The 18,370-nt window shown below is 52.3% G+C and overlaps 7 protein-coding genes and 1 non-coding gene across 8 annotated transcripts; 2 read left to right on the top strand and 6 right to left on the bottom strand.

Annotated features, from left to right (window-relative positions):
* Positions 1 to 1,993: 1,993 nt before the first annotated feature.
* SMAC4_13122 (uncharacterized protein) lies at positions 1,994 to 2,456 on the bottom strand (the record flags this gene model as incomplete). Its single annotated transcript, XM_066091271.1, has 2 exons — positions 1,994 to 2,148; positions 2,426 to 2,456. The coding sequence occupies 2 exons, from the start codon at positions 2,454 to 2,456 to the stop codon at positions 1,994 to 1,996; spliced, it is 186 nt and encodes a 61-aa protein (XP_065945837.1).
* Positions 2,457 to 3,876: 1,420 nt separating this feature from the next.
* SMAC4_00258 (uncharacterized protein) lies at positions 3,877 to 5,619 on the bottom strand. The gene is made up of 5 exons (XM_066089402.1): positions 5,425 to 5,619; positions 5,283 to 5,301; positions 4,918 to 5,203; positions 4,337 to 4,778; positions 3,877 to 4,272 (listed from the first exon to the last, which is right to left on the bottom strand). The coding sequence occupies exons 1-5, from the start codon at positions 5,425 to 5,427 to the stop codon at positions 4,237 to 4,239; spliced, it is 786 nt and encodes a 261-aa protein (XP_065945836.1). The 5' UTR covers positions 5,428 to 5,619; the 3' UTR covers positions 3,877 to 4,236.
* A 308-nt stretch (positions 5,620 to 5,927) lies between these two features.
* Positions 5,928 to 8,208, bottom strand: SMAC4_00257 (uncharacterized protein). Its single transcript, XM_003351667.2, has 2 exons — positions 7,578 to 8,208; positions 5,928 to 7,515 (listed from the first exon to the last, which is right to left on the bottom strand). The coding sequence occupies exons 1-2, from the start codon at positions 7,581 to 7,583 to the stop codon at positions 6,310 to 6,312; spliced, it is 1,212 nt and encodes a 403-aa protein (XP_003351715.1). The 5' UTR covers positions 7,584 to 8,208; the 3' UTR covers positions 5,928 to 6,309.
* A 42-nt stretch (positions 8,209 to 8,250) lies between these two features.
* SMAC4_00256 (ribosomal protein P2) lies at positions 8,251 to 9,155 on the top strand. The gene is made up of 4 exons (XM_003351666.2): positions 8,251 to 8,421; positions 8,485 to 8,652; positions 8,718 to 8,844; positions 8,903 to 9,155. The coding sequence occupies exons 2-4, from the start codon at positions 8,494 to 8,496 to the stop codon at positions 8,947 to 8,949; spliced, it is 333 nt and encodes a 110-aa protein (XP_003351714.1). The 5' UTR covers positions 8,251 to 8,421; positions 8,485 to 8,493; the 3' UTR covers positions 8,950 to 9,155.
* Positions 9,156 to 9,536: 381 nt separating this feature from the next.
* On the top strand, positions 9,537 to 13,416 carry SMAC4_00255 (uncharacterized protein). Its single transcript, XM_003351665.2, has 2 exons — positions 9,537 to 11,797; positions 11,854 to 13,416. The coding sequence occupies exons 1-2, from the start codon at positions 9,965 to 9,967 to the stop codon at positions 12,787 to 12,789; spliced, it is 2,769 nt and encodes a 922-aa protein (XP_003351713.2). The 5' UTR covers positions 9,537 to 9,964; the 3' UTR covers positions 12,790 to 13,416.
* A 647-nt stretch (positions 13,417 to 14,063) lies between these two features.
* On the bottom strand, positions 14,064 to 14,723 carry SMAC4_00254 (mitochondrial 54S ribosomal protein bL21m; the record flags this gene model as incomplete). The annotated part of the gene is made up of 1 exon (XM_003351664.1): positions 14,064 to 14,723. One exon carries the CDS (start codon positions 14,721 to 14,723, stop codon positions 14,064 to 14,066), a length of 660 nt encoding a protein of 219 aa, XP_003351712.1.
* A 648-nt stretch (positions 14,724 to 15,371) lies between these two features.
* SMAC4_13121 lies at positions 15,372 to 15,460 on the bottom strand. The gene is given in 2 exon segments: positions 15,372 to 15,407; positions 15,423 to 15,460. It is a non-coding gene; the product is annotated as a tRNA-Tyr (tRNA).
* Positions 15,461 to 16,218: 758 nt separating this feature from the next.
* Positions 16,219 to 17,631, bottom strand: SMAC4_00253 (uncharacterized protein; the record flags this gene model as incomplete). Its single annotated transcript, XM_003351663.1, has 1 exon — positions 16,219 to 17,631. One exon carries the CDS (start codon positions 17,629 to 17,631, stop codon positions 16,219 to 16,221), a length of 1,413 nt encoding a protein of 470 aa, XP_003351711.1.
* Between the last annotated feature and the right edge of the window lie 739 nt (positions 17,632 to 18,370).

Here is an 18,370-nt window from a genome sequence, read left to right as displayed (position 1 = left end):
GACTGGGTTTGTGGGAAGTAGCATACAGTACCTATATATGGAAAACTTCATTCCCCAGCATAGATTCCGTCAAACCGCCGCGGTGGGGGGCTGGGCTGAGGAACCTCCCTTTCCCCAGCCATGTGGTTTACCTAATAGATGATCATGACGACAAAGCCAAAGGAACTGGGGAACGGCAAGCCGAGGCCAGACAAAGAACATTCAACAACTTGAGCAATATAGAGACTATCAACACCCAGAGATTGTTCACGGAAACAAAAAGAAACTTCATATATGTCAAAAGGGGTCAATCTTCAATGTGAATGCATTAACATGTAAGGCCGTGGTTTGGGTACCGTAGCTGTCATGTCGGTATTGCACAAGTCACATTTCTACCTAATGTACCAGCCGCAGCTGGCTTGCCCCGTAGCTCTGCAGGGTATCATCGCCACAGAAAGGTAATTCTCACAACAAGCAAGGCTTATGAGACGAAGGTCATAATTGGCTGGTTCAACAGTGAATTACAGAAAGTCGGAGAGGACAATAGTCAACTGATGTAATTGATTCATGATCTTCTATACTTGCCCGTGTATTCAACATACATTACCATCCATTACCCAGCATACATAGTACCAGGTACAATTGTAGGCTTCACCAAACTCTTGCATAACAATGAGACGTCCTCGACATAACGGTATCGTAATCGTAAATAGCTTGCATAAATGAAACGGGACCCTTCCGCTCGGCGCTGCCAGACCCCATTCCCCTGGAACGGATCTTCCAAGGAACATTGCCGTTCTTCCATCTCGCATTCGATTTTAGAAGCTCTACTCCATTCGATTCTTCCAAATCCACCGCCATCGTTTCAGCGACATGTCTGACCATTGCCGGAAGATACACTAGGAGATTGCAGTTCACGACAATGATATTCCTTTTTGACAGCCGGACAGCCCATAACCCATGATGCCAGCGGATTGTCGCATTGAAGATCGCGGGTCCAGAACTGCTCCAGAACTGAACAGCATGTGCCAAGTTGCGGCAACATCTGACGACCGCGCGGCGGAGATTTGCTGCCAGGTTCTTTTATAATCTTCCAATGTTCGCTGACGGACAGCTGACGCTGGCGATAAGGGGATGAAGATCCCGTTATACCATTTAGTCATTGATCGAAAATCAGTCGCTGTCCAACCAGCCAGATATTCACCTGGTTTCTTGGGTCGATTTGCAAATCGATGGGCTCCATTTCCGTGCATCCCGTCCGCCAGTCCCGCTGCCCCTCTGCGTCTCTGGCATTCGGGGTCTCTTCCAGGGCTTCGATTTATTGTTCCAACTTCCAACTTTATTTCCACGAGATTCCACAACACATTAACTCATAGAATTGCAGTTGGCGACAGTATACATTCACAATAGAGACTAACGCTACAACTGAAGTCTCAGGTGGCTTCTCCGGCTGTGATCTATCTTAGTCGAGTGGCTATACGCTGTTCGAGTTAAGGCCATACCGTCATTTTCCATTTGACGTTCTATAATATCTCAACATGAACTGGATGAGAGGCGGGACAAGTCCTTCAACCTGGTCAATGAAATTCGGAAAGAACGCATACGCAATGGGATCAGCAGGTGCACAACTGAAAGACTTATGGCTTCATGAAGAATTTGAGTTTCGGGGACTCTTCTGTGCCTTAATCGCCCGAATGTATTCCACCTCGAATGGCGTCCAGTTCCGTTTACGTAGGATACAAAAGACCCCCACGATGTGTCTTAACTCATCCAGCTCTTTTTACCAAGTTACCTCACGCCCTCCTCATTCTAACCAGTCAAGCTACCTCTCCCAAGCAGACTATAGCAGGTCCTAAGTAGTAAACAACCAAAGTCAGCCAAGATTTCACCCAAAAGGCCTCTCATCCGCCAACAGAAACAAACAAACAAACAAACCAAGACCCAAACCACAACAGGGAAAGTTTCTTGCAGACCTCAAAAAAGGAATCAGACCTAAACAACACCACACAAGGAATCAGAAAACAATACACACCCCCGTCACCGATCCCTTAGGCGGATACTGATGTCCGTCCTTCTCGATCTTGGGCTCGCACTTGCACCACTCTTCCTTGGGCACGCCGTCCATCACCTTGGGAACGTGGTTGCCGCAGCCTATCCAGGTGACGCCGTCTACGGGCATGTTCATCATCATCAACGAAGTCAGCAGAGGAACGGAGATGTTAGGTAAGTAAGGAAGGTAAGGTCGGTGAGGTAGGTAGGTAGGTAGGTAGGTAAGGCGGGATTGATGCTCAAGTGTTGGGGATGGGATTGATAGGTAGGTAGGGCGTGTTGGTTGGTTGGTTGGATATTTTGAACGTCGTTTATCAAGGGAGCGGAAGGGTCAGGAAGGCTTGGAAGGGATGGAAGGGATGGTATTCAGGTGATAGGCCGGCAACCTCAAACTTACGGCAAACGGGGCATGCTGCTTTGTGGCACATTGTGGGTGACTGCTGTGGTGAGGCGCGGTAGGCTGTGGATGGATGTGCCGTAGATCTTTAAAGCTCGGTGGTGACAGACGGCCGGCGAGTGATGACTTTCTTGAGAGATATCTTTCACGACAATGGACTTGGCACAAGAGATGAGATGTATGTGATATGCTGTATAGGAAGATCTGGAAGGCTGTGTTTTCGGTGTAAGCTCTTCTCAGCTGTTGCCCAAGCAAAACACACGCAATGAGCTCGACCGCATCATGACGTGTCAGTGATGAGGTTTACCAAAGTACCGGAACTCCACCTTGGACGGGTTCAACATCTCTGGGTCTCTGTGATAGGATTTGTCAAAGAGCTTTTGACATGTGAAGTTATTTCTTTTTTTGAAGTATTGATTATCATTTGACAGATAACGGCCGCGGTGCACCCGGGCGAGTTCTTCTTGCATCTTATTTTGGAGTGTCTATGATGGTAATTCGGACTAAGAAGAAGAAGAGGAGGAAGACTATCAGCTGTTCCTGAGAGAGTCTAAATTCGAAGCATTACATTGTTGGTACAGGTCACTTCCTGATGCAATTGGATGTTCATCAATAACTCGTGCCAGGTCCAAAGTTTCTTAGAACAATTATCTACGTAGGTAAGCATCATGTGTAGTTTCTCTACAATACTCGTGTTTTGTTCTTCCTGGTACCAAGTAGCCGTGTTGCAGCGGGTTGGCCGGTTCACCTGAAGAGCTGGTTCGCACATCTCACTTGAGTTCAGCCTAAAGACAGGGGCGATGCTAACGTACTGACTAGATCCTTACTTTCCCACGCCATTGGTGATGATATCGTCAGTTCGACTCTGGCCCTTGGGACCACTTGTTACGCAAATAAATGCTTGAAAGATAAAACCGACAGAATTTGATGAGAGTGAGCAGGTAGTTGGTGGACGGACAAATATTGCGGAACGGTTAGTGACAATATTATCAAGAGAAGCGAAGATAGATACATCAAGCATGTCTTCGCGTAACAAGCACAGCTGAACACCAGTCAGATAGGGCAAATCGCCTCTTTGTATTGCTTCAAGCAGCTCTTGGCTGGCATGATATGAGCGTTTCGGTTGACTGTCGAGCAATGAATGGAAACGAGTTTAAAGAGCAGCCATGGTGGTTGTCAGTCAATGTAGCAAACCTTATGATTCTCGGTGTTGGTTTGGAACCGTGAGCAATGAAGAGGATTTTGTGCAGCATCTTGCACAACATGTATTATGACAAACATAATGTTATCAGTGCGTGTAGAAGTGTAGGTGCCCTGCTCTTGTTATAATCTCTTGCAAGTGCTGCGCAGGGAATCGATTAGCAAACTTGGACTGATCATCCTCAGAATCGAAGATTCCATACGGCTACTCAGACACTTTAGAAGCTTTATCATTCGCAACTGAGCGGCTTGTTCGGGCCCCATAGAAATGAATTAACTCAAACGCAGTGATATGCAGAGAAGCGTTTTCATGCCATGCCTGTAACCAATCTACTTCAAATAGCCAAGTGAGACGGCTAGACCGAAACGGATGATCAGAGGGTATATGTTTCTACCGCAGATTGTGTGTGTGTATCTTAACCACTACTACCTAACTGAACCCAAGATATTTTGCGCGGCCGTGAGTTGTAAATCCTCTTTCAAACACCAGACGCCTGTTGTCCCAGATGCAAAATCAGATTTCAAGGCAATCCCTTTACAGTTGCCACCCAAGAGACAAGACATATAATTAGACAAACCAAACCATCACTCTCGCTCATCCCGTTCACCCCTCAAACAAGAAGAACAGCGTTCAGGCAACCGTCGTTCTGTCGAAGACTCAGAGTTAGCATTTTAGTCACGGAGAGGTGGGAGAAGGTTTGTTGAGCATACCTCAGGGTTGTTGGTGATCTGAGCATAACGACCCCAGGCAATCTTGCCCGACGCGGTAACCATACCGAGATCGGAAACGTTGACCTCGATGATGGTACCCTTGGAAAGAACACCAAGCTGGGTATAAAGGGGGTTGCTAGGGTTCTTCTTGACGCCAAGAATGGGGAGCTGGACCGTGACGTTGAGGGTAGGGTGGGTGACGTTGGCCTTCTTGTAACGGAGACCCATGGGTCGGATGAAGCGTTCGTACTTGACTGGGCGTCTGGTGAAATCGGGTCCGACGAATGTGGGCTTGGTGACGACGCGCTTCCAGCCCTTCTTGTGCACCTTCTTGCCCGTCTTGACGACCTTGAAGAGTTCCTCCTCGCTGATACCCTTGACCTTGGGAATGGGGACCGAGAAACGAGCGGCCTTCTCGGCACGCTTGCTCTTAATCTGGGAACTGTGCGAAGAATGGGGTCAGTCTCTCGTCGTCATATGTGACCTTTTCCAACCTCCATGCCCACTGCCATCGCCTTCGCCTCCGCCTTCCCATCGGCCACTCGCTTCTGCTCATGTATCCTCCATTTTGTATGACGTACCTCAAAGCCTTCGCACTCGTGGGGTTGGAACGGTCGAGCAGGTAAGCGGGAACGGGGTTCGAAGGATCCTTTTCCTCGGGGGCGCCCTTGACGTTGCGCTCCTCGTGCTGCTTGATCTGCTTGCGCATCTGGATCTTCTGGGCATGACGCTCCTTGGCGAAGAGCTTGGCCCTCAGGCCGCGCAAGTTCTGAGCATCCTGACTCTGCTTGTGACCCTCACGGGCAGCCTTCTTGCGTGCGCGCTCCTCGGTGTCCAGACGCTTACCGTGAAGCTTCTGGGCGCGTTCTGCGAAACGAAATGATCGGTTAGGAACTGTAAACAGGAGGTCGACGGTGATCGGGTTCGGGTATGGAGGGGACTATACCGATATATTCGTTCTGAGGCTGTATTGGGAGAAACGTCGGTCAGCATGGTCTGGTCTCCAAGTTTTCGGAAGGGGTCATGGATGTCGAAGGAGAGTGGCTGCAATAAGTGAAGGCGGATTCGAGGATAGGAAATATCCGTACCATATTGGTGATTTAGGCCCTGTGAGGGTCTTGGAATTTGAAATACGTGGCGACGCAGCTAGGCTTTTCGATGTTGTAGGGCGACGAAGGGCGACGAGAATGACGGTGCGGTTTGGGTATATGCTTCAGTATGCGAATGCCTGCTGGACGGACGTCTCTCGAAGCCGATAAAAAAAACATCAAGGCTAGCTTTCCTTATCGGGCGGCTCCCCAGTGGCGGAGACCCACCCGTTGGTGGACCGTGGTGGGTCAGTTATAACGCTTGTCATTGGTCGAGACATTGTTGACAGATCCAGGCCATGTCCAAAACGTGGAGTTAGGATGACAAGGTGCCAGCCAGCTGCAGGCACTGAAGTGTACCGCGGCAGGTCAAAGCCGTCAGTTGAAGACGAGAACCTTGATGGAAGGCCAGTGGAGGACTCCTGTCTAGCTAAGAGATCACTTTCATATTCCTAGAGAGGCTCCCGCGACTAGGTCCTCAGCAAAGGAATGCTAATGGTGTGGCTCGCATAACCCCCTTCGATGACGGTAGTTAAGTCAACAAAGTTAAGAAGGTAAAGCCTAAAATGTAAGCTTGGGGGTATTCAGATATCTAGATACGCTACACCGTGTCATGACAACCTATACTATAGAATGATCCGTCGGACGGGCTTTATTGCCAGCCAACGCCCGCCAATGAAACCGGAATCCGCGCAAAATGACTAAACTCCAGACGCTGATGCAAAATGTTTCTGGGTGTCCGTCCTGTCTTCCAGCCAACGCCATTGCAAAACCGTCTCCAGAAAACGTAAGTCTGCCTTGAAATCATCTCGATGCGCCGAAACCTTCCCAGTTCAGAGGTAAAAGAAAGAGGGGGACACGCCACCACGCAACAACCCCGACATATCAGCGGTCTCCGGCCCTGGACTTGAGTTTTGCAAGTGCCGCCTGCTTTCTCGCCTCCTTCTCGCGCTTCAACCTCTTCTCCAGCGCCTCCTGCTCCATGTCTTCTTTGCGAGCCACCATCTCTGCCCGGCGTTCCTCGGCGTCGATATCGGATATTCCTGCTTCCATGTCCGAGTCGTCCTCTTCCGGTGAATCATAACCACCGCGGCGACCGTAGCCGTAGCCATCATCTTCATCTTCGTCGTACTCGATAAAGTCGTCCAACTCTTCATCCTCCTCCTCGCGTCTCCGGGGACGTGATAATGAGGCGCCATAACCGGACATCCCACGACCCCTACTTGCGCCTGCAGAGGTGGATGCACCTGGCTTTGTGGCGGTGGCCCCTGGGCGAGGACGTGCTGTGCCTTGGTAACCAGTCGTCGCTAGAGCGGCCTTCTTTACCTTCTTTTCCTCGACGGGTTTTTGGCTTGCCTTGGGCTTGGCGCCAACCGGGGCTGAAGGGGTGGTACTCCGCTGACGGTTCGCAGTCGTTCCGTTCGTGCCATTGCGGGCTGGCCCAGCTGTCACACCGCTCCTCCCGGTAGTCCCTGGCCTTGCATCCTTCTTTCCCTTCTTCGCTTCCTCGGCCTTCAGTCCCTTGCGTTCCTTCATGGACAACTGCCTTTCCACCTTCTTGTGCTGAATTTTTCCAACGGACGACAGCATGTGCTGATTAGTCTGGGCCCTTGCCATGATCTCTGCAAACGAACGCCTCTTCGGAGGTCCAGAGTCGGAGACAGGAGTGCTAGGGGCGGGTCGGCTGACGAGCGGTCGCGAGAGTGGAGCCTTGTTCCCATTCGAGCTTGTTCCTCCCACCCTTGACTGTGTCGATGTGGTCTTGGATGACACCGGAGCCGTTGGCTTCGTCGTTGCACGTGGTTGCGCGGTGCCAGTGTAGCCAGTTGTCTTTTCTGCGGGACGTGTTGGGTTCGCATTTCCTGTGGGGCGCTCCATCGGTCGCTCGGCGGGGCGCGCTGTAGAAGATTTCGTTACGTTTCCATTTGGCCGGGCACTTCCATTTGTCGAGGGCTCGGTACGCGGGGCCTTTGGCGCAGAACCTCGAAGGTCATCGTCCGCCTTCCGTTTAGATGCTACTGGAACATCTTTCGCAGATGTCGATGATGACGATGGCTTTTCGCCCGTGATCGATGCGAGCAAATCTCCAATCTGTGAGGGTGAGTGTCAGCGAGCCTTTGGTGGCAAGCGCAACTAAAACAGCGGCAACTTACCGGCATGGCTGCGGTTGTACCAGTGAAATAACCTGCTTTGTACCAGCTATTCTTATCCTTCTCCTGCGTTCAAAAGACAGAGAGTTGTCCAGGCATCGAACAAGAGAAGGAGGGAGTAGGTGGCAGGCTTTTATATGTATTCGTCACAGATCGCCTTCAGCTGACGATGCAGATGCACAGTGGGGCGGGCTCGAATGCTTTGGCAAAAATAGGACGGCGAAGAAAGAGCGCGAGGATGCGAGGTCACCGGTCGCGCAATATTGCCGAAACCAAGAGTGAGAGCTGGGCGAAAGATGGGTTGTTGGTGAAGGAAGAACAAGAATCCTGCGTGATCGGGACTTGGTTTCGCAACTTTTGCTGGGCAAAGACAGAGAGCCAGGATGGTCAACGTATTGAACGACCCACTCAGTCACTCCTGGTCGGAGCGGTGAATTGCGGTCTCCGAGGTGAAAGCCAAAGGCTCAGACCAGCAATCGTGCCAAGTCGAACTTCACCGAAAAGTTATGTTATGCCAAGAGAGCCAAGGCCTTATGAATTACCAAACGCTTTATGTAATGACATGCTGCCGGCAGGCAATTATGGGAAAAGGCTTGGCGTGGAAAACGCACGGGATCTGCCCTAAGTTGAGTGAAGTGGTCAGGTGACTTGAGGCTTGTGGACTTTCGTGGGGCGCAAAATTGCGGGGCCTCACAGGAACGAAATTGTAAAAATAATCCGTGATCGGGTCCCGTCCGCGAACTTCTTTCCGAAACAGTGATCTTCCACCCCCAAGAACCTAAGAAGAGTCTTTCTCCGCCACAACTCAGCGGTTAAACTTGATTGACATCTCTGGTTCTCCAGCTCAGTAAGTTTTTGGTCCAGTCCTTCAACCGCCGCAAGTTTTCCGTCTAACAACGCGACCTTCAAGACAGACAAAATGAAGCACTTGGCCGCTTACCTCCTCCTCACCCTCGGTGGCAACACCGCCCCCTCTGCCGCTGATGTCAAGGCCGTCCTTGAGTCCGTTGGCATTGAGGCCGACTCCGAGCGCCTTGACAAGCTCATCTCCGAGCTCGAGGGCAAGGACCTCAACGAGGTACAACCATCGCGTAATCGCAAACTTGGATGCTAGGGACACATGGCTAACACGATATACTACAGTTGATCGCTGAGGGCTCTTCCAAGCTCGCTTCCGTCCCCTCCGGCGGTGCTGGTGCCCCCGCCGCTGGTGGTGCCGCTGCTGCCGCTGGTGGCGCTGCTGAGGAGAAGAAGGAGGAGAAGGTTGAGGGTAAGGACACATTCATTCACATGCCCGGTCGTATTCAGCTGCTAACAACTTGGTACAGAGAAGGAGGAGTCCGACGAGGATATGGGCTTCGGTCTCTTCGACTAAGCGTCTCCCACCATTGCTCAGTAACATGGCATGGTATTTTCCGAGAAACCTTGACGGATTGTACACGCGGTTCAAAAGTCAACTGCAACACATTCGCCTTGACGGCGGCGGCAGAGCTGGAGTTCTTGGGATTACAAGGGCACGTCTTTTCTAAAGGCGTCAAACGGCACATAGGAGGAACAAATACAACTCGCAAGGCGTTCTCTGGACCTTTTTTTTCTTTTCCCCATTGTGAACATTCGTGTGTGTGTTGTGCTCTTCCGGGCATCTGTGCCTGCAACTAAAGTAATTCGGTGAATGCGACAGCAAAGTGCGTGCTATGCAAGCTTTCTTTGGGTGTCGGATATCCGGCTGATATCGCATCCTAGCAAAGCCCTGCGTCAGCGTTGGTAAACAAACCCCTTGACCTCCATTGCCGTCTCCATCAATTATCGATACGCACGGTTGCATGTGCGGTTTGAAGGTCGGGCTTCCCTGCTGTTGTAAACAAAGCTTGGCATCTTCGCTGCTTGAGTTTGCCTTTCCCAAGGACGGGACCCAGTTTAGCGGTTGCCGCGAGCAACCATGCAACACCATCCCGTGTTTTGATTGGTCGCAGCTCCACAAAGTCAAAATACTCGGTCGTAGCGGGAAGCCAGCACACACCCAGAATCCGTCCCAATCTAGAGCGAACCCCATCGTCTCCTCCAGCCTCTGTCCACGACATGTTTCGTCCGCGCCGCGTTACATGATTTCTCACTACCCTCGTTATTCTTGGTTTCATGCGCTATTTTGGCACGTAGACTCGCGATCGCCCACACGACCTTGTACTTATTAGGTATTTTTTGCTTCGTTTCTTGGCTGGATTTGAAAAGGCGGCAAACCAGGCGCAAAACAAGAGCAGGACAGTCCGTGGCTGGGAAAGGCGGGCAAGGTTCCAAAGATCGCCAACAGGACGAAAAGTGAGGCCCACCCAACACCAAGCCAGCGCATTCGCAACCGCAACCAAAACCAACAGGGGCGGTAAACAATACACATGAACGACATGTCGTCCATTTCGCCAACGCCAATGGGCGCTGGGAGCCACTTCACGTCTATGGGAAGAAGGACGTCCACTAGACAAGCTTTGCGACGCCCGCCATCGCGACCCATGCTCAATCGCAGCGAGTCGAACCCCCAGTCGCAATCACAACAATATTCCAACGTCAACGACAGCTCAGATGACGAGATTCCCGTACCCATGAAACTCAGCGCCTTAACCAAGGCTCTGCTGAACGATGGCCATGCATCCGAAGCCCCATCCTTTGCGCAACATGGCGCTCCTGAGGACCTACAGCTATCGCCCCCAGCTCGACCACCATCACGAATTACTAGAAGAAGCGCGTTGACATCATCGAAGTCCGAGGAAAGATCGGAAGGTGTGAGGACGCGGGAAGCAAGGCGGAGTATCAGAGGAGGAAGTCTTCAACCCATCGAAAGGCCGACATCGCCACCCCAGAATGACAGCAGCAACAATCGCGACGGCAGCCCAGCGCCTAGGAAACGAGTGGTCCGCCTTAGCAATGCCGTGCAGCCTGTTAGCTTTTCCGGAAATGTCCGAAGACTCTCATCAACGACGGCACCCCAGAGGAGAACCAGGACGGAGAGCAGGGAAAGAGAGGCGGAGAAAGAAATCCCATCGTTTCTACAGCAGCAAGGCGATCCAGGATCAGACTCAGCGGGAGATGCCCACACGCCGGTTATCAGAACGGTCAGGATTCAAGTTGGTTCCGGGTCTTCAGGCAGCAAGAATCGGCTTTCGCTTGGTGGAGGAGGAGGTTCATCGAGTGGGTCGTTTGGTGCTGTTTCTGGAAAACGCGGCACAGGATTTGGTGATCACGAAATACCCGAGGATCCTGCAACCATTGGAAGGCCACTGGCGGCGGCACCACAAAGCTCAATGCGCATCAAGAGAGTCGCAAAAGTTCCGGGAAGCTTTCTTAGTGGCCCAGCACGACGAGGGCGGAGAAGGCAGAGCGATGAGGACGAGGCAGCGCATGGAGAAAATGAGGCCATGGGCATGAACCAAGACCACGATGGGAATTACGAGAGCCACATGCAGAGCCAGGTCGAAGCCGCTATGGGCGAGCAACAGTCGTCGTTCTATGCATCCAACAATAACTACCGCGACTATGCTGCATCAGGAAGCCCGGTCGGCGGTAGAGCTGGAGCGGTTCGCAGGCGAGAATCCAGCTTCAGAGAATTGGATAGAGATAACGGGGAGCTGGGCTACAAGGTTCCTGAGCCTCATCCAGATATGCCCATGAACAACGATAAGGAGAACGAGGCCCCGCCAACATTCAAGAGGGCGAAACTGACCCCATCCATAATGCTCGATCACGAAATCCCGAAACCAGCGATCCCCGAACCGATGGCCCTCGACATTGGGCGAGACATCGGGCGAGATCTTAAGAGGCTGTCGATCTCACCTGACCGCAAAGCATTGGCGCATAAGAGTCAGAATACACCACACAGGCCTGCGCCTCCACCTCCACCAAAGATGTCGGTTGTCGAGACTGCCACAGCTGCTGCTGGAGCTTCTGCGACGACGGGAGCCGCCAAGAAGAGGCAGGTCCTTTTGCGTGTGAACGGCCGGACATACACCCGTATTGACTGCATTGGAAGGGGCGGCTCTGGCAAAGTTTACCGTGTCTCGGCTGAGAGTGGGAAGATGCTGGCGTTGAAGAGGGTGTCCCTTGAACATGCCGATGAAAACACTGTGAAGGGATTCAAAGGTGAAATTGATCTGTTGAAGCGTTTGAACGGTGTGGAACGGGTTATTCAACTCATCGACCATGAGCTGAATCTGGAGAAGCAGGTTCTCAGTGTGGTAAGTGATGTTTTTGCAAGGAAAAAAGGTAGCGCCGGGTGCTAACTATATCACAGCTCATGGAAGTAGGCGAACTTGACTTCAACACGCTCCTCAAAAGCCGCCAGAGCACCGCAGAAGGCGCCCGTCTCGACCCGACCTTCATTCGTTATTACTGGAAAGAGATGCTTGAATGCGTGCAAGCCGTGCACGTCCGCGACGTCGTGCACAGCGATCTCAAGCCGGCCAATTTCGTCCTTGTGCAGGGCCGCCTCAAGCTCATCGACTTCGGCATCGCCAACGCCATCCAGACCGAGATGACGGTCAATGTGCACCGCGAAACGCAAATCGGCACGCCCAACTACATGTCGCCCGAATCCCTGATGGACTCGAACCAGTACGCCTTCACATCCGCGCAGAACGGCAAGTTCTGCATCCCGCCGCCGCTGAACCACCGCAGCCTCGGCGCGCCCAAGCTCATGAAGCTCGGCAAGCCCTCGGACGTCTGGTCGCTCGGCTGCATCTTGTATCAAATGGTCTACGGCCTGCCGCCCTTTGGTAAGATTGCCAACCAGATGTCGCGCTGCCAGGCCATCATCAACTGGTCGTACCAGATCGATTTCCCGGAAGCCACCGAGGACGGCAGTCGCGTGCCGCCCTCGGTCATCCGCACCATGCGCCGCTGTCTCAACCGCGAGCAGCGCGAGCGCCCCACGTGCGACGAGCTGCTGGCGGATACCGACCCGTTCCTGTACCCGCAGGAGTTCGACCCGTCGGTGTACGCGGCCGCAGAACATGGCAAGGTCCTGCCTGTCACGGAGGAGCTGTTGTCTAGGCTTATACAGAGCGTCGTGCAGAGGTGCAAGGAGAGGATGCCGACCGAGGCCGAGGTAGTAAATACGTGGCCGCAGGCGTACTGGGCTACTGTGAGGAAGGCGGTCATGGGTGCCACTGGCAATAATGCTGGTGGTGGTGGTGGGAGTGGGCAAGGGGGTGGCGGCCATCAGAGGTAGTAACTCGGTGGCCAGCCGGCCTTGTTCTCCCCCTTTTCCTTTTTTGTTGTTCATATATTGTTGGGAGATTCGATGGATTGTTCTTGTTAAAAGCGTTTGTGGCTTGGATACGATACCCTTGCTTTTGTTGGCAAGTTTCTGTTGGATGTTGTTGGATACCCCGATTAGACCTCGGTTGGTTTACTGGAAGTTGTGTATGGACTACCTTCTACAAGACGTGTGTGGCGGTTGGGAAGCAAGCGATTGCGTCTGGGAGCGGGTACGTTCGGGTATGTTCTGTGGCTGATGATTGTGGATCAAAAGAGCTGTTGGATGTATGTTTCACGCTGGAGTTGGATGGTGATGGCAGGGCGGCGGTCGTTTCTTTCTTTGTTGATTCTTACTTGCTTTGTTCCTCTTGTTATTACTTAACTGGTGACGAAGATTATGACTGGAAAGGGTGCATTGAGTTATTGGCGGGCGGGCGTTTCCTTTCTGTGACTATAAACTTTATTCCCTCTCATTGCTTGGATCATAATGTCATTGTTCAGAGCCACTGTGTTGGGCCAAGTCACTGCAGCGTTTAGTTAGTCGTCCATTACCTCTCTTCAACCGAATGTTAGATTTGTACATGCCATAGCGAATGGCTCGGCTTATCTTCAGCGCCTTCAAGCTCAGGGGCATTAGCCAGCTCTGGTGATGATATTTCACGAACCAGTATCAACTTTTATATGGACGCCTGATACTAGCCATAATTCCAATACCCGTTTTATAGTATGAACAAGAACAAATATGATACATGCCGTGTACGTCGGTATATCCCCTTGATCTTACACAACTAGTCTATAGTTGATCCGCAGTCACTCCTTTATCTGACCTGGAGGACAAACAGATATATGACGGAGGAAGCCAGGCAGGCCTTCTAACACCTCTCCACGAGCTCAGCATTGAACGAATGGTGCTCAATATCTCCCACCGCATTCCGCTGACTGTAACACATTGATTGTCGATCCATCCAGCAGTAGAAACGCATTAGAATCTCCCTCCGTCCGTTTCTGTCAAGAGCGTGCCATGCTTGCCACAAGTGTGCCATGCGGTCGGTGTGTTTATGGCTCGACTGTTCTGTTCCGTGTCGGCCTGCCCGGGGTTGTCGGCGCCCTCCCCTCCTCCTCTCCCTCTACTACACTCCCGCCAGACCATTTCCTCTCAACGGTTTCCATTCCCGTTCACGGTTTCCTCCTCCTCCCTTCCTCCCTCCCTTTTTGCCCTTCGTTTAGCAGTACACAGCCACCCTTTCAGAGGTTCGAAACATCATTGATCTTCAGCTGATTGATCCGCAAAACCGTGTACTTGTGCTTGCTGAACACGTGCTTCTTCTTCCTGCACCTCCGCTTCTTCTTGATCATGACGCGCATCGGCTCGCTCTCGGTGCCCATGACGACGGCGCGGCACTCAAACAGGCGCTCGTCCACGTACGGCGCGCCCTGGAGCGTCAGGTCGCGGGAACCAATAACCGAGGCCCGGTTGAGGCGCAAGACGTCGCCGGGTGCCACGCCGGGCATCTTGAACGGTAGCTTCACCGTGTCGCCCTCGGTCACGAGGTACGGCTTGCCGTGGATGTGGATGGTGGTGTAGTGGCCCGGCTGCGCGGCGAGCACGGGGAGGAGCTCCTTGACTTGCTGGCTTATCGGTGATGGTGTGCTGGGAACAGCCTCTGGTGTTGTGGGGGTGGTGGTGGTGGTGGTGGTGATGGTGGCGTTTGGTGGGCTGGCCTTGAACAGGGTGGCAGCAGCGGCAGCATCGGACTGGCTGGTGGGCTCAACTTGCTGAACAGTCTGGTGGAGGAAGCGAGCGGCGGGCGCGGCGGCGGGACGGAAGGGGAGGAGGAAAGACGGAGGGAGGCGCGTAACGGGAGTGCGCAGCTCCAGGACGGAGCGCAAAAGTGCCCTGCTCATGGTTGCGACTGGTGGTTTGGTGCGGTTCGGGGCGCAACGAAGGGGGAAGTTGTCGAGAGGTACGGTGGTGACGGAAGCCGTTCGTTCGGTGCTTCGATGGTTCTGGCTTGGACGGAGCTCCGCAATCCCGCGACCTGACTGCGTCTCGAAGCTGGCTGAGGAAAAATCGGGCCCCGTTTCTGGAGCGAACGGTCGTTGCTCGCGGCACCGCTGCGCCGGCAGAAAATAAAGCGGGGCTCTGGGCGTACATTCACCAATCACAGTCGCACTTTCCACCTAGGTGAGCACTTTCAAGATTAACTGATCAACCACGAAACGACAACACTCTCCCTCTCAGCATTACATGGACAAAATCATGACCAACAAGCTTATGGGGACCCAATTGCTGGAGCTTCTGCTGCGCCGCTCGCAATGGAGGAGGAAAAACAACAAAAACAGCCACAAAGAGCCGCGGGGTATAGCCCGGCAAGCTTCACGACGACCCCCACCTCACCGCGACCTTATACACGACGAAGAACATCCAATGAAGAGATAGAGAACCGCAGTCTTCGGTTGCGCAAAAAGAAAGACGAAAATGTGTTGTACACCTGGCCATGGGCTGGATCCTTGTCACTAGTAAATCGACCAAAAAAGAGAAAAAAAGAAGATTCCCCTCGACCGGAATCGAGCCGGTGACCTTTCGGTATACAATCTAGACAATTACAGCCGAACGTGATAGCCAACTACACCACAAGGGGTTTTTTTTGTTGAAGGGAAGCTTCCAATGAAGTTCTCTTATTCGGCAATAGGTTTTGCGTATTTTGGACTCTTTTCGCATTACCACGGCGGCATTGGTGAACAACACGGAGGAGGAGCACCGCACGCACAGGTGGAAATTTGGCCATTGGAAGACCCGTAAAAAGTCTTAATGAAACGAGTAAGTCATCTGAATAGCCTATGTATATCTACGAGTCACTTGCGATAAGTTATCGCAGAGTGTCTTCTCTCCGTCTCATTCATATTGCATATTGCACATGGGCACGTTAAAGTAGAAAATCATTTTGAAAGTTTATCAACTGTGTCATGTAGTACCAAATTCCCAAACTCCTGGCCACTAACAACGTTACATATTCTACTATCGTCTCTCCAACACAAAGACTTCTTTGACCATCAACACAACCCGTTGTTCAACACCCGCCCATTCTCCAACCATACCTACCTACCTACCTACCTAACAAAGGAATCCCCATTATGACAAATACCCTCGAGACTTTTTTTTTTTTCAAAGTTTTTCCAACATAACTTTCTTTTTCCAAACAAAATAACAATAACTGACAATTGCCAAAAGACGGTCTAGCCCGCCCGTAGCCTATCCCGCGGCATTGCACCACATGCCTTCAAATTGCATCTGCCATGTCCAAAAAAAAAAAAGAAGACGATTCGGTTCGGTTCGGGAAGAAATACTACCCAGCAACTTTCCCACCTTCTTTTTCCACATTCGGGTAGGTTACACGCTCTAAATCTGCATCGCACCATGCATGTAAGGACCGCCATGAACACTGGTCCTTCTAGAGGTATTACGACTCGGCAGCGTGCTCTCGCCGCGCTCGATTGCACGACTCTCTTGGCATGCCCATGATGAGTCCGAGTCGCTATCGTCACCTTCATCATCCCAGCCACTAAGACCGGCTTTGATCTTGGTCATGAAGGAGCTGGCGGCGCTGGGCTGCTTTTGGTGCTTCTTGTCTTTGCTGCTGCCATGTGAACGGCCACGGGAGGCGGAACGCTCGCGGGTCTTGCTGGTTGATCTAGATGTACTGCCGAAATGGTCAGCAGCTTCGTTGAGACGAGTCTTTGAGAGCTTTCTGCGGGGGACGTGGGCGTGGATCTCCATGTGTATGCTAGCGCTGGGGGGATAGTGATGGGGTTGGGAGTGGGAATGGGATACTTGCCCTGTCTGGTGTTGCGGCATGTTGTAGCCGATCTTAATGTAAGGCTGGTGAGGCGGCGGCTGTTGCGGCACCGGCCCGCGGCCCCTTTCCCTTCTCTCCCTGTCGAGCTGTTCGAGTCGGAGTTCTTCGACGATGATCTTGGGCAGCTTTTCTCTGCCGGTGTGCTGAGGCGGGAGGGAAGGGGCCGGGCCGGGGTTCAAAAACCTTTGCGATTCCCGGATCGGAGCGTTCACATCGCCCCTCGGTGGCCGAGATGAATATGAGCTGAGCGGTACAGGGGGGGCAGGAGGCTCTCTGCCCTTGCCCTTGTGCGGGCGGCCCCCGTTTTTGGAGTGTGAGTTGCTTCTAGAGGTCGAACCAGATGATCCCCCGATGATCCTCGAAGATTTGGAAGAGTTGGGGGGAACAGCGGGCAGCGGCCTGTTCTGGTATTTGGAGGCTGACCCCACCGGCGCGGGAATGGTCGGCCCATTGGGGTTATAAGTAGTGGCAGGAAGCAGAGTGAGCTCAGGAGGTACGGAAGAAGACCTACCTTTTCCCTTCTCGAGGGCTGTGCGGGGCGCAGGACGGGGAGCAAGGGGAGGATGTCTCGAGCTTTCTCTGGACTTGCCTTTGGAGGTATCCTTGTTTCTTCCTCTCGGTGGCTCTGCTTGGGTGAATTCGTGTCCTCCAGTGGCGGATCCCTTCACAAGTGTGATGTTCGGAGGCCCCTTGACGGAGGCACTCCGGCCAAGTGGTACTTTATGCTTGCTCTCTGATCTGGGCTTCCTACCAGCCTTTTTGACTGCTTCGCTTCGGCAATTATCGCAAAGGCCCAAAAGTGGTGTTTTCATTTCTACTCGGGGGTGGGAGCAATACTTGGCCTTGGTGGAAAAGCATCCAAGCATACCGGTGCTGGCGTCATGGCCATTCTCACAGGCACGATAGTTCTTGATGGTATGTCCACATCCATACTTGGTCATGATAACCTTGCACATTTTGAAGTTTGGATGTGCTTGACGCGGTTTGTTGAGTTGCTTGAATATCGTAAGTGCGAATTTGCTTTGTGATTGGAGTGTCGTTCAATATCGTTTGATGCTTTTGCTTTCTTGTTAGACTCAGAATATGCAAAAGAGCTTGTTGGTCGACTCCTGAATCATCTCGAAGTGAAAAGATCTCACCCGTACTTATGTTCTTGAAAAATGATCCTGTTCCGTGTACAAAGACTGCCGTCTTAGACAGTCTTTCCGAGCCCCTTTGTTGTTTCTACACTTTGACTAGGAACAAGCCCATTGTCAAGCCTAAGGAACAGCTGGACTGTGCTTGACCTAGTTAGCCTAGTTCCCGTACAAAAGACAATGCCACTGTCCCGTCCCTATGATGCTCGGCAGACACCTTGCTCATTGACTTCCGAGTGAGCCGTCTTATTCCGCTTGATGCTTTCAACTTCGAGGTTTATGTCCTTGGTATGTTTCATTGTACGTGAACAGTCGTACAGACTGGCTGGCTGGCTGCCTCATCAGGCATTGACTTGATTGCCCGCTGCAAAAACAAGGGGTCATTGAGCTTGCTTTCACTCGGCTTGTTGAAGTCGCGATTCCGAGTGTTTTCATTGACGTTGACTTAGCTCGTTTGTTCCAAGTATTGACCTCGTAGTTCATGGTGGTGAGGTAGACCAGGTTTGATGTATGGGTACGAGGCGAAAGGTCATGAGCATGTGCACCTTGTCAACTTCGG

This window comes from Sordaria macrospora, chromosome 1 (assembly GCF_033870435.1).
Source record: "Sordaria macrospora chromosome 1, complete sequence".
Taxonomy (NCBI): Eukaryota; Fungi; Ascomycota; class Sordariomycetes; order Sordariales; family Sordariaceae; genus Sordaria; species Sordaria macrospora.
Note: the sequence above shows the minus strand (reverse complement) of the source record. Positions and strands in the feature narration are given on the sequence as shown.

What these genes read in the sequence shown, in the direction of transcription:
- SMAC4_00258 (XM_066089402.1), bottom strand. An exon ending in ACGAGTGCGAAGGCTTTGAG is followed by an intron (nt 4,779 to 4,917) that starts GTACGTCATACA and finishes TTCTTCGCACAG; the next exon opens with TTCCCAGATTAAGAGCAAGC. An exon ending in AGATCACCAACAACCCTGAG is followed by an intron (nt 4,273 to 4,336) that starts GTATGCTCAACA and finishes AGTCTTCGACAG; the next exon opens with AACGACGGTTGCCTGAACGC.
- SMAC4_00256 (XM_003351666.2), top strand. Translation starts at nt 8,494, where the DNA reads ATGAAGCACTTGGCCGCTTACCTCCTCCTCACCCTCGGTGGCAACACC. An exon ending in AGGGCAAGGACCTCAACGAG is followed by an intron (nt 8,653 to 8,717) that starts GTACAACCATCG and finishes GATATACTACAG; the next exon opens with TTGATCGCTGAGGGCTCTTC. An exon ending in GAAGGAGGAGAAGGTTGAGG is followed by an intron (nt 8,845 to 8,902) that starts GTAAGGACACAT and finishes AACTTGGTACAG; the next exon opens with AGAAGGAGGAGTCCGACGAG.
- SMAC4_00255 (XM_003351665.2), top strand. Translation starts at nt 9,965, where the DNA reads ATGAACGACATGTCGTCCATTTCGCCAACGCCAATGGGCGCTGGGAGC. An exon ending in AGAAGCAGGTTCTCAGTGTG is followed by an intron (nt 11,798 to 11,853) that starts GTAAGTGATGTT and finishes ACTATATCACAG; the next exon opens with CTCATGGAAGTAGGCGAACT.